A 14011-nucleotide genomic window follows, 5' to 3' on the forward strand; every position below is an offset into this window, starting at 1 on the left:
GAAAAGCACCAAGGGTGAGTACGAGGCTGTGAAGGTGAGTACGTTGAGTGCGCGCCTGAAAAGGTGAGTACGAGAGTGGATGTGAGTGCGCGCCTGAAAAGGTGAGTTCGCGCCTGTAAAGGTGAGTACGAGAGTAAAGGTAAGTTTGCGCCTAAAAAGGTGAGTACGAGAGTGAAAGTGAGCGTGTGCCCGAAAAGGTGAGTTCGCGCCTGTAAAGGTGAGTACGAGAGTGAAAGTGAGTGCGCGCCCTAAAAGGTGAGTACAAGAGTGAAAGTGAGTGCACGCCTGAAAAGGTGAGTACGAGAGTGAAAGTGAGTGCGCGCCTGTAAAGGTGAGTTCGAGTGTGCGAGTGCGTACGAGTGTGCAAGTGCGTGCATATGTGAAATCGTGAACATAACAAAGATAATACTTATAGTAGAAAATGTGCAACCACTCAGCAATGTCCGTCAAAATTAGGGGTCGAAAAGTGGCTGAAGTTGACAAAACGGATATGGGGACCATCCTTTTTATTTCAGAATTTGAAACCTAAGGTACCTAAGACTCCACGCAATCTGTTCACATCACAATATGGCCCAGAATCTGCGAAAACCAGGCTTAGGGTGAAATTTCACAAAATGACTTTTCCCATTTTCAGCTTCTACTGGGCATGGGAGGTCAGGAAACAAAATATTACATGTGTGGGTCGACTCATAGTGGTATTAAAAGTATCTCAAACACACCAGGGTTTTGTGTTAAAAAATCCCAAAAAAACACAAACAAAATTGTTATCACAGGAAAGAAATGAAGAGAGATCCACCAGACTCAAGGAAGAGACATGGATGATTTTTGTTTAGGTGACATGACAAGGTAGGCATCTGGGGGCAGGCTTGTTGTGGCGCCTTTATGCTGCAGGCTGTAGTGGCCATGCACAGTTGTGCATGAATTTTGTTTGCTCCTCACTCAGCACATTCTGGGGCTGAGTCATGTACTGGCATGCTCTGGCGCTACACACCACAAGGAAACCTGACTCCAGTTGAGATGGCACCTTTTGAAGGGTGAATCTAGTACAACTGTTCAGAAACAAGCAAGAACACAGCCTTTCAAACTGCTCCACTGTTCATAGTAAGCGCATACTGAGTAGTGTGCTGGCGTGCTGCAGTGTCTGCTTGGTGCTGATCAGCAAGTGAAATATCGGCACGCCGTACAATCCCTGGCAGCTAGCTGTCCAGCGAGGAAAGTTTCGAGTGGAGGCCGCTCGATCTGCTCGCTCATTCGCCTGGCATTTAGTAGCACTTCATCGCCAAGGACTTCAATTCAAAACAGTTTTCACACTGCGCTTCAAATCTTTTTCTTTGTGAACTTGCTGCAAACGTATGAGCTCTGCTGCGCGCGTTCCCTTTGCGTGAGGCCCAGAAACAGCTAGTAGCTCCGTACTTCGATTGGCTGGATCGATGTCGTCCAGGTTCTCCTCGCTATCGCCATCACGACTCTAACTGGAGACGATTTCTTCACCATTTTCCGCAAGCAGCAGCTAGCGCAGAAATTTCCCCCTCCCTGAGTTTAGGAGATGGAATCCGTTCGATCAGCTCAAAAACTGTTCGTTGTGACTAGAGGAGTAGCAGGGAATATTCTACCGGAAGCCCTTTGACTTCCCTGACTGCTGAAACCCTTCCTGCCATGACTGCTACTTCTTCAAACGAGCGAGATTCTCTTTGGTTCCACTTCACTGCACTCGATCGTCCACGCGACACAACCTTTTTACAAAACATCATTTTTCTCAAAAAAAAGATTTTCACCCTAAGCCTGGTTTTCGCAGATTCTGGGCCATATCATGATTATGAAATTTTGCCTAAACTGTCCCAAACCTCCTTAACATCACCCTGGCGTGTACGCTTGCTTCGCTCACTGTGCTTTTACGTTGATGCTCGTCATGTCTACAGGAAGTGTATTGCTTATGGATGGAGCCATCCAGAAAGCTCAAGATTGTGAAAATCGACCTTCAAGTTAGTGGAGTTATTCAACTTATCGTGGGAGAAGAAGTATGTGCAAGAATGCCGATTTCGCATTCGACAAGATCAGTTCTAGTCCTTAAAGATTGGGAAGAGAAAAGGTGGCCACGATGGCCCTCCTCATGGCATGAAGTTCCGCGCTGTGCGTGCCACCAATTTTGACAAGTGGACTGCTGAGAGCAACAAGGTTTCTGTGCGGTTTCCAGGGAAAATGTGTTCGTTCAAAAGCTTCCCGGAGTCTTTTATCGTTGGGTCGAGATTTAAAAAATGTTGGCTTTCAAAGACTTCTGCGGCAAAAATGGTATGTCCGTGAAGTGCCAGGACATTACGTCAGAACGACCATGATTTCTTATCACATGGCCTGGAACACCAAATGTGCACATGTGCTTCGTAGCAAGCCGGGGGGGGGGGGGGGGGGGGGGGATAGGGGGGACACAATTCAATAGAGGGCTATTTTTTTTCACGTGCTCTTATAGACTGGGGCACTCTTCAACATAGAGCACTATTCAAGAGAGGGGTCTAATCGCGAAAGCACGGTAATCCTTCTTTTCTGCTCCTACACAAACAAGCATGCACCAGGGATATCCTGACTTACCGAAGCTTTCGCTTCCAATGGGTGTCCAGCATTAAGTAGATATTCTAGTACGGACACATGACCTTCCTGTGCTGCATAGTGGAGTGGTGTCCAACCACCCTGGAAGTAGCATCATTAATGAATACAAATCATGTACACACAAACAAACACAAACACATACACATACATACATACACATGCACACATAAACGCATATGCGCGCACATGCGTGTGCACACAATTTGAATGAGGGATTTCCCCATCATTCTGGGCATGCAGTGACGTAGAAACACGTTCAAAATGGTAAACGGACTCATGGCAGTTTGTGAACTTTTTTTGAAGTAACAGTTAGTTGTTACGAGCAAGGAGAGCGAAATGGCTGATGCAAGACGACTTCTGTCGGAATATTGGCTTTGCAGCTAAGACGCTGGGCTGTAGCGCTGGCGTTTTGCCCTTCACGGTGGCAAGCGTGGGCTCAATGTGTTCCTCTTGCGCCGAGCTTTCCAGGAAGCCCAAGATTGAAAAAATCGACAAAAGGAGACTAAAGTTATGACCCAGATAATTATAGAATTTGAGGTGAGTCGAGATCAAATTCAGTCTGTGTACAATTTTTTCTGTACATAAAGGGTTAAGTTGGTTATGGGCTTTGAGCAGTGTCAGCTCCAGTGCCAGTTCAAGCAGGTCAGCGACCCTGTGGGGGGGGGGGGGGGCTGGGGAGGGGGGGGGGGGGGAGGCGGGTTACTTGGACCCGTTTGAAAAAAGAATTATTAAAGTGAGAGCTTGGAAGGTCAGTGCCCTACGCTATGCTTTTATGCCTAGTTCATCATGCATGTTATTAGAACTGATGGAAATGTTTTTTTCCATTGATTGGTTACATCATTGTTTTGCAAAAACATTTCAATCGGTTTGAATACGAGTTACGCAAAAGTAATTGCAGAATTTATTGGTTTATATAAACGTTCTCTTTGCATTCGAGGGTAATACGACACCGTCCACCACCTTGATGACTTAGGCGAAAAAAACGAAGAGATGTTATGTATTTTTCATTTCTCCGACTGAAGCATTTTTGAGAAGAAGTTTTGAGGCTGCCTGCAGTTTCATAGTATTTACACAATTGGGTGAACTCACCCATTCCACAATTCTCTGCAAATCTGAACCATTCCATTATAATACGTTTCGGCACTTGGCCATCGTCCGGTAATAACAATGAATACCGTGGAAGCCACACAAGAGCAGTATATATACGCAGAGTATAGCGCCAAAAAAGATGCGAATTATGTCACCTAGTATGAAGAGGGGGGGCAGAGAGAGAGAAGGTGCAACTAGCACATCACGGAGAAGAAGCAGCAGAAGGTAGCGCGCCATTGCACTTTGCTCTGTGAAGTAAGCGCGCATGCCATGGCGTTACGCAGAGTGTAGCGCCAAAAAAAGGGATGCGAGTTATGTCACCGCTATCCAGAGGGGGGGGGGGGGGAGAGAAGTTTGCCACCCGCACCGACGGCAGGGCGCTGGGCAGTAGCAAGCTGGTGTAGTATCCCTGCCCGACCAATACGGAAGCAGTACGGAACTAATACGGAGCTTGCCTGATGTATATTTAGTGTATCTCCGTATGTAAGCGTACGTCGTCTGCTGCATAAAAGCGGCTGCGCATTTCTGTTTTGATGAAGAGAAGATCAGATTAGATTGGATAGCAATGAAAGCTAACTCGGAGAATAAGGATTCAGCCTCTAGGTGAGCACCGGAGAGAAAGTTAGTTATTTTGCCGCTTCTTCTTTCACGAACGATTATATCTCAGGTGTGTACCTGAAAGTAGAATAAAAGTAATTCGTGTTAATTGCACCGCGCCTACCACTCGGCTACCCATTACATTGGTGGCAGCGGTGTAGTTTTAAATAAAACAACGTGATTCGACCCCAGACTCCGATGGCTCAACCCGCTACAGCTCCGTGCGACGAATCAAGATGAGAATCATGTTTCTTGCCTTCCTCGGCCTGGCACTGCTTATTAGCCTGCAGCACAGTCAGGGTGCTAACGTGGATCACCATTCTTTCCGCACGGCACACACTGGAGACTCCGATGGCGATTCCAAGCGACCCGCCACCTACATGTATACTACCGGTGGTGATAGCGAAGCGGATGAGGACGACGACATGCAGGCTGCTGACCAAGACAAGGAGGGTATTCCCCAAGACCAGCAGCGTTTGATTTTCGCCGGCACGCAGTCGGAAGCAGGAGCCCACTCTTCACTTTGGTACTTCGCCTCCGTGGTTTGATGCAGATTTTCGTCACACTCTTCCTGGCTAGACCATCACTCTTTACGTCGCGCAAAGTGATGCTATCGACAATGTGAAGACCACGATTCAAGACGAGGAGGGAGGTCATTTGTCTGACGCCGAGCTAGCCGCTCTGGGTGACCGGCTCAACCAAGATGAAGATAAAACCTGGCTTGCTCTCCGCCGTAGCTCCAGCCGCCGCCGTGGTTACTAACGCTGATTCCAGGTATGGCATTTTCTTTCCTGTCTTCCTTAAGTCTCCCTGTTCTCTTCAGTCTTCCTTTATGCGAGTGTGTGAATCCAGATTAGTTTGGTAGGCGTCTGATCATGGTGAGCCACGGTTTACCCAGCTAACGTGGGACAATGTGTGTGACAACGCCCCTTATAGTTATAGTGTATTCAGTTCGGTTTTTGAACTGCGATGTTCCTGGCGGGTTGTGCCAGCGTAGTGCAGCAAGAGTGCTGTGGTTTCAGGTCCTATTTGGAGGACAGTTCTTTCCCCTTTTGACCCCGTGAGATCGTGTGAAACTGGTGTGCTTCTACTTTATGATTTGTTATCAGTTCATTTCTTCTGTCTACTCTGAACGTTATCATTTCCGATATAATTTGCCATCTTCCGGTTGACGCTGTGTTCGTAACTCTTCACTAATTTTTTAAAATCACGAGGGCGTGATTATCTGTAGGAAGGGAGGGTGTAGTATCCCTGCCCGACCAATACGGAAGCAGTACGGAACTAATACGGAGCTTGCCTGATGTATATTTAGTGTATCTCCGTATGTAAGCGTACGTCGTCTGCTGCATAAAAGCGGCTGCGCATTTCTGTTTTGATGAAGAGAAGATCAGATTAGATTGGATAGCAATGAAAGCTAACTCGGAGAATAAGGATTCAGCCTCTAGGTGAGCACCGGAGAGAAAGTTAGTTATTTTGCCGCTTCTTCTTTCACGAACGATTATATCTCAGGTGTGTACCTGAAAGTAGAATAAAAGTAATTATTGTTAATTGCACCGCGCCTACCACTCGGCTACCCATTACACTATGACTAGTCGACTGGGAGTATGAGTCAGGTGTGAAGCAGGGAGACAGGGTGGTAGGAAACAGGTGTAGAGTGACGACTTGCCCCCGATGGCGGGTCGCCGAGTCGCAGAAAAAGTCAAAGTACATGTATGTCAAGTGTGATGAAGCAGTGTGGTCAAAAAGTGAAAAAGAGGCAAGTGCAGATGGTAGCCCAGGTAATGAAAGTAGTATACTAGTACATGTATATGTACAGTATGGTGTAATATTATGCTATATGCATTATAGAAGGTCCCAGCCGGTGCTTGTGTTAACTGGTGGCTTGGTGTCACGTATTTCAATAACCTCACGAAGCTTGCGACGGGCTCTGTCGGGCTCTCTGGCGATGACGGTGACTTCCGAGAATGCACTTTCTCCGCAAGCCAAAGTGCAGTCAGGGTGCTTGGTTCTGTAATGGTCCCCCAGGGCTTGTCTACTGTCCTCCTTCGTGCTTCTCCAGTATGCTTATCCAGCCGGGTCTCAAGGAATCGCTCCGTCTCGCCAACAAATTGCTGTACACATTTCTTGCATTATGTTTCGTATACCACATTTTTCTGCATGCATGCATCCTGGGCCCCAGTCTGGCATGTCAGGCACGGTCCCTTGGGCCGACCTCTCGTTCTCCGCTGAGTTGGGTTTTTGGCTTTAAGGCATAATGGACGTACTAGGGCAGACTGGCACAATATACGCTTCAGGCTTCCAGCATTCTCGTACACGACTCTGACGGGTATTTTATATATTCGTATGGCTTTGTTTACAGCATAATCCACTTGGTCAGATTTGTATGGTTATTTCAAGAAGGCACTGGATGGGTTTGTCCAACGCCGACGCTTTGGCTTGCTAGCTCGTGTGCGCGCCTCGTTGATGACAATGTCCGGATAGTGATTCAGTTTTAGTTGCTTGGTTATTAACAGTTAACACAAGCACCGGCTGGGACCTTCTATAATGCATATAGCATAATATTACACCATACTGTACATATACATGTTGGACTCAGTAGAGCGTCCAGCCCCTATATGATGTCCAACCCCTATATAGAGTCCATTGGTCCAAAATCCACTGTACAGAGTCCAAACTTTGAATCAACTGTGAGCTCAAAGTTTAGATGGACATCACTCCCTGTATAAAAAATTTCACGGTTCGCGTGAGACTCGGCTGGAAGCCGGGTTTTCCACATCCGTAGGAACGCCACCACCCTTCAAGGATCAAGGCGCAGATGCAGCTCCTAAAGCGGTGGGAGGTGAGTAGATCAGCTCACCAGCAAGTGGTCAAAGACCGAAAATCCCATTCACTGCATCCATGTTTTCCTCGTGCCAGGCCACGAGTTCCCAATTAACTGTGGGTCGCAGCACGGCTGGAAAAAATCCTTCCGCTTCCAAGCAGGACTTGAACCTGGTACCCTCTGTTTCTCAATCATGGTCTTAGACCATCCCACTGTATAGAGTCCAGCCAATTGGCTTCACCCCTATATAGAGTCCATTGGTCATAAATCAACTGTATGGAGTCCAAACTTTGAAATCAACTATAAGGAGTCTTTATGTGGACAACACTCCCTGTATAAAGTCCAGCCAATTAGGCATCCCCTATCCAGAGTTCGAAATTAGACATAGGATCTGCTGTAAGCAGTGAATATTAACCAGAAAACGGCCTCTCCCTTTCATCCTTTTTACATCATTTACTTCTCAAGATAAAAAAATAAGTATTGAGGCGCGCCACTGCAGCCATTTCATTACATGAAAAACCCTACAAACACCATCCTCAAATCAAGTGGTCTCTTCGCAGACGCTGCAAATTACAATATCTCAATTATGTGGTGTTGCCAAATTATTGTGCACGCACCCACACACATGCACACACCCACACAACGCCAAGAAAATACCTAGAAAAAACCAATAATCGAAAGAGAATAATGGAGAGCCAAGGATTAATTATTTGTTTTCAAATTATTGTGCGCGCGCACACACACACACACACACACACACGCACACACACACACACACACACACACAAATTTATACAACGCCAAGAAAACACCAAGAAAAGAGTAGAGACACAATACACACGCAACTCCAACAGCCATGCAAACGTCCACCCATTTACACGTAAAGTCAAGAGGAATAACAAATAATTATACGAAACGAATGCATACGTGGGCGGATGCACGCACGTTTACATACATGTAGTAGTGTAAGAGAGTAACATAGTGCAGTAGTCAGCATAATACTAGCACATGCTGAGAGTGCAATAGCAAGCTTCACCATTGCTCATGGCCATGCAAATGTTCAGCGGCACTCAGTTCCGCAAGCTTCTGAAGATCAGCACACCTGCAACAAATAGATAGCACAAGGATACGCTTATTACCGTAATGATGCATGGGAGCACATAACTACCAAGTTCTCAACGAATGTGATGCTCAATGAAAATCCATCCACACAAAGACCTGTGAACAGGTGACGGTGGGGACAATAATCTATAAGTAATACCAAGAGTAGATAAACAAGAGTGTGCAACTCCGGATCTCTCCTGCACAATCTGCAGTTGACGTCACCTTTTTTCAGGGAAACGCGGACTTTGCCGCAGAGCAGTGTGAGAGCACGTGCTGGGCACCGACCTTGTAGTGTAAAGCCCCGCCAAGTGCACGAGGGAAACCTCTCCAAAAGGCTCGCAGCGCGTGCGTCGTCGAAAAGATTACGTCAACAAAAAATTCCGCCGTGGGCCAACCCATCCGCGAGTTGCACACTCTTGTTTATCTACTCTTGGTAATACGAGGAATAAGATCGTTTGTGCACACTCAAGACGCACAGACACACCACCATACATGTAGTGTACACAGTGTTTCACTTCACTGCAACTGAATTGAAATGAGATGATTTAAACAATCTGTACAGCGTTCCAGTCAGAGTCAGTCTTCCCCAAGATGGAAATGCAATGATTTGTTGTCACGAGGCAGTTTCACTGACACAAAACGGTTACTTCATGGAATACGAGTACATGTATTAGCTTGAGAAGCTTTTTCTTGTCATCGGCATACAAGAAATCCTCCTCCTACTACTACTACTACTAGTACACTGGCACTGCGTTTGTGGATGCCATTGTATTTTACATCATACTAGAGCCTAGTAGAGGAAGAGTGTCGTGGAGTTCACATAATTATCACAGACACAGGGATAAAAATACATTTCTCCGATTAAATAAAATAATAATTGATGATAGCTAGACGATCGTATACGATTGATGCAAAGTCGTTGCAGTCCTTGAGGACTATTACGAAGTGGTTGATTACTTTTAGGGCATTCATTCAAGCAACATCAAACAAACGCGATACGATCCTTGAAAATGGAAAAAATTCAAGCATAACGACAGAACAGCAGACCAATCAAAACGAGTAAAAGCTTCCTTACCTCAGTCATCGTCCTGCCATGTAGTTGGACAGCCTTTTGACACGGTGGTACAGGCAGCTCTTGTCCAGTCAAACAGGGTATCCTTGTGGCGTCGAACGAAAGAGAGTGTCAGTGTATCTGACTCGTCAGATTGGAACTGTGCTGAACTTTTCTCGTTCTCTGCTTTCTGCTTTCATCCCTCGCTCTGATGAAACCGTTCAAACGCCTTACTGGCAGCAATGGCCAGCCAAACAGGGGATCCTTGTGGCGTCGAACGAAAGAGAGTGTCAGTGTACCTGACTCGTCAGATTTGAACTGTGCTGAACTTTTCTCGTTCTGCAATTTCTGCTTTCATCCCGCGCATTGTTGAAACGTCTTCAGAGAACCACAAGACGCTTTCCAGATTTGATTTTGAACGTCTCCTTATCCTCCTTGGTTACTTCGAGACAGATTACTGGCAGCCATGGCTGAAGTAAAGAAAGGAATGCGCTGCCATGAGGCAAACAAAACTGAAAAGGTGTCTGTTCTCTTTCGGGCACAACACACAGGACGGCGTGACTGGATAAACTGGACTCCTGGACCGTGAATAGGGGACTTGTAGAAAAAGTGTACTCCTTATAGGGGATTGCGCGGCAGGATGAAGCTGATCAAAACTGAGTGGACTCCTGGACTCTGTATAGTGGATTTTGGACCAATGGACTCCATATAGGGTGGTGGACATCATATAGTGCATGGACTCTATACTGAGTCCTACATACATGTACTAGTATACTACTTTCATTACCTGGGCTACCATCTGCACTTGCCTCTTTTTCACTTTTTGACAACACTGCTTCATCACACTTGACATACTTTGACTTTTTCTGCGACTCGGCGACCCGCCATCGGGGGCAAGTCGTCACTCTACACCTGTTTCCTATCACCCTGCCTCCCTGCTTCACACCTGACTCATACTCACAGTCGGCTAGTCATAGCTTGCTACTGCCCAGCGCCCTGCCGTCGGTGCGGGTGGCAAACTTCTCCCCCCCCCCCCCCCCTCTGCATAGAGGTGACATAACTCGCATCCTTCTTTTTGGCGCTACACTCTGCGTAACGCCATGGCACGCGCGCTCACTTCACAGAGCACAGTGCAATGGCGCGCTACCTTCTGCTGCTCTTTCTCCGTGATGTGCTAGTTGCACCTTCTCTCTCTCTCTGTCCCCGGCCCCTTATGAATACTAGGTGACATAATTCGCATCTTTTTTTTGCGCTATACTCTGCGTATATATACTGCTCTTGTGTGGCTTCCACGGTATTCATTGCTATTACCTGACGATGGCCAAGTGCCGAAACGTTGTATTATAATGGAATGGTTCAGATTTGCAGAGAATTGTGGAATGGGTAAGTTCACCCAATTGTGTACATACTAAGTATTTTTTCAAGATAATATAACCTAGGATTCGAACCCGCACTATTGTCCTGCATGCATTATCCCGATACACTTCGCATACATACTCATTCTTCCAAGTTGCTTCACGTTATGATCTTGCATTTGAAACCCCTATTTGAATATTGTGGCCAGCTGTCTTTGATGGTACGGTACTGTGGGGCAGTTTGCTGGGACACCTCGAGACGGTTTGCTGGGACACCTCGAGTTGCCCGTTCCGAACGACGTGGTGCTGCTGGCTGGTCAGCGGTGTTTGGCTCAACATCAACAACAACTGCGGTGTCGTCCAAGGGTTGCTTGATGACGTGTCGGCGGTTGCGACGAACAGTGCCGGTGTTTGTCTCCACATTGTATGAACGGTTTGACAGGCGTTCCACTACTTTCCCTTCCTTCTTCAAGTCTGGGATACACACCTTGTCACCGGGCCCTAATGGCGGCAGAGGTCGGGCAGCATGGCGGCTGTCGTAAACCTCTTTCTGCTTCTCCTACAGAGTGTGTTCAGTGGTCAGGAGAGCGGTGATGTCGGGCCATTCTGGGTGAAGCTGCTCTGCAGACGTCATGACAGTCGTGCGGATACGTCGACCGTACAAAAGCTGAGCTTGCGCAAAGCTGTTGGCTAGCGGCGTGTTGCGATACGCTAGGAGAGCATCAGGCAGACTCAGGTTCTTCTTGAGAAGCTCCTTAGCAGTTCCGACAGCTCGTTCTGCTTCGCCGTTCGATTGGCGGTAGCGAGGATTGGAGGTTCGGTGACTGAAATCGTACAAGTGGGCAAAGCTACGAAAGTCCGCACTTGCAAACTGGGGACCATTGTCACTCACAAGGCATGCTGGGATGCCATGGGTGGCGAAGAGACCATGCAGCTTGGAGACAATGCTGGCAGACGTCGTGGAACGCAGCGGGATGACGTCGAGAAATCGCGAGAAGTAGTCAACTACCAGGAGGTACACTTTACTATTATGCTCCATCAGATCACAGCCAATGGTGTGCCATGGAAGCTGAGGGTGCGGAACCGGCTGAAGTGGCTCGCTGTGCTGGACGCGGTGTTTACAGCAGACGGGAAATGTTCAAACCAGTGCGTATACTTCTTTGGCAAGGCCTGGCCACCACATTGAGTTTCGCGCTAATGCCTTACACTTCGTGGCACCCTGGTGGCCTTCGTGTAGAGTGGAAAGGACCGAGGCACGCTGCTTGGGTGGAATGACGATCCTGGTGCAATGATACAAGACGCCATTGCTGCATGACAGTAGGGCACGTTTGTGAAAGAAAGGGCGGACTGCATCCTCTACAAGATGGGCTGAGTCGGGCTACCCAGACTTTGTGTACTGCAGGACTTGCAGCAAAACGGTGTCTGCTGCAGTGTTGGCCGCAAGCTCTTCCGCTTTGCGTACCGAGACGATTTCACTGGTGATCGTTGATATGTGAAGAAAGATCTCTTTCGCCAGCTGAGACATTGGCGTGTCGACCGACGCGTCCGGAGCGCGTGATAGGGCGTCCGCTACAACAAGCTGCTTTCCGGGAATATACACAGCTGCGGGGTTGTACTTCATAAGACGCATGAGCAGTCGCTGGCAGCGCAGTGGTACACGGTTCAAGTCGCGCGTGTTGATCAGAGGTATCAATGGCTTGTGGTCAGTATGGACCGTCAATGACGGGTCGCCGTACACGAAGCCATGGAACCGTTCACAGGCCCTAACCACGGCGAGGCACTCCTTTTCAATTTGCGCATACTGCTGCTCAGTCGACGTCGTACACAACTGGACGGGACTGCCGTCGTGGTTTTGCAGCAAAACGGCGCCGAGACCATAGCTACTTGCATCTGCACTGATGACTGTCGGCCGTCTCGCATCAAAGAATGACATGCAGGGGGTGTCGGTAGCGAGCAGTTTCAGCCGATCCAGGGCTGCTTGTTGCATTGCAGACCATTCCCAGACTGCGTCGTTGGCCAGCAGAAGACGAAGTGGAGCACTGACTTCTGACAGATTCGGGATGAACCGTGACATGAAGTTGAACATGCCAAGAAGCCGTCACAGCTCCGTGACATTCTTGGGTGGCTTGAGGTCAGTAACAGCAGACACTCTCCGTGGATCCGGCCGCAGACCGTCCTTGGAGACGATGTGGCCCAGAAACTTCACTTCACTCCTCATAAAGTGTTGTGAACCCTCTGGTTCTCTAAAGTATCAGGAACGAATGACCCCACACGGCACGAGGACAACTATTAATATTCTCAACAGTATAATTTCACTTCCATTGACTAATAACAATGAACAATGAATGACTGAATGAAACAATGAATGAACAACTGAATAACTAACACTAAAACCACCAGGTAGTTATAGCGTGAAAATTACAGCGTATATGAGAAAAGCATACACATACAACATACAACTACAGCGCACACAGCAAACCGCACATAGCGCATGTAGCGTATACGTCGTAATCGTCAACGGTACGGCGGAGTCGGGATACAACTGCATTGACACGAACACAATGTCACAAGCGAGAAGGCCTTTCACTCTCGAGAACTTGTGGTTTCACAACATTCTCCCCACCAAAGGGCTTCTCACCGCCGTACTACAACTGACGAGTCAAAAAGCGAGTCATCCGCTGCTGTAGGGGTGGCCAAGGTGGAATATTACCAGTGCTCACCATTTCTGCCAACTGCGCAGTGGTCTGCGGACTCGCGCACTTCAGATCAATCTCTAACGTTGGCTTCACGAGAGCACATACCGGAATGACTGCGGAGCTACCCAGGATCGTCATGGCGAACTTGTCCATCCGCTGTTGGCTTGATTCCGCACCGAGCGGCTTCACCTCAACAGTCTCAACACCAAGCTTGCCGATCTGGGCTGTCACACACAACACAGTCACTGGGCCACTGCCTCGTGGGGCGGACGCTGGACCAGATAACCTACATTCGATCTCCGTGTTCCACACAGTCTCGCCGCTTACTTCTTCCGTGCTAACCAGTATCACCCTTCTCGTTTCCTTATCTTCTACGCCTTGCGCTTCTACGTCTTGCGCCTCTAACTCTTGCGCCTCTAACTCTTGCGCCTCTAACTCTTGCGCCTCTACGTCTTGCGCCTCTACGTCTTGCGCCTCTACGTCTTGCGCCTCTACGTCTTGCGCCTCTACGTCTTGCGCCTCTACGTCTTGCGCCTCTACGTCTTGCGACGTTACGTCTTTTGCGCCTCTACGTCTTGCGCTTCTACGTCTTGCGCTTCTACGTCTTGCGCCTCTACGTCTTGCGCCTCTACGTCGTTTGGCCTAGACTCCAGCTGCTTCTGAGCGTCTCCGACCGATGTTGCCACGCTCTGTACCG

At 48.1% G+C, this 14011-nt stretch overlaps 1 protein-coding gene across 2 annotated transcripts in view; it reads right to left on the minus strand.

The window, feature by feature from the left end:
• The window catches only part of LOC135829902 (ankyrin repeat domain-containing protein 42-like), a 107587-nt gene that overhangs the window by 35264 nt on the left and 58312 nt on the right, over positions 1 to 14011 (minus strand). Inside the window, exon 6 of one of the 2 annotated variants that reach the window (XM_065342282.1) lies at positions 2584 to 2682. The exons of the other annotated variant lie outside the window; for it this stretch is intronic. Within the exon in view, the coding sequence (XP_065198354.1) occupies positions 2584 to 2682 (99 nt within the window). The remainder of the gene's footprint in view (positions 1 to 2583; positions 2683 to 14011) is intronic. 2 annotated transcript variants of the gene reach the window in all.

This window comes from Sycon ciliatum, chromosome 13 (assembly GCF_964019385.1).
Source record: "Sycon ciliatum chromosome 13, ocSycCili1.1, whole genome shotgun sequence".
In the NCBI taxonomy this organism is placed as follows: Eukaryota; Metazoa; Porifera; class Calcarea; order Leucosolenida; family Sycettidae; genus Sycon; species Sycon ciliatum.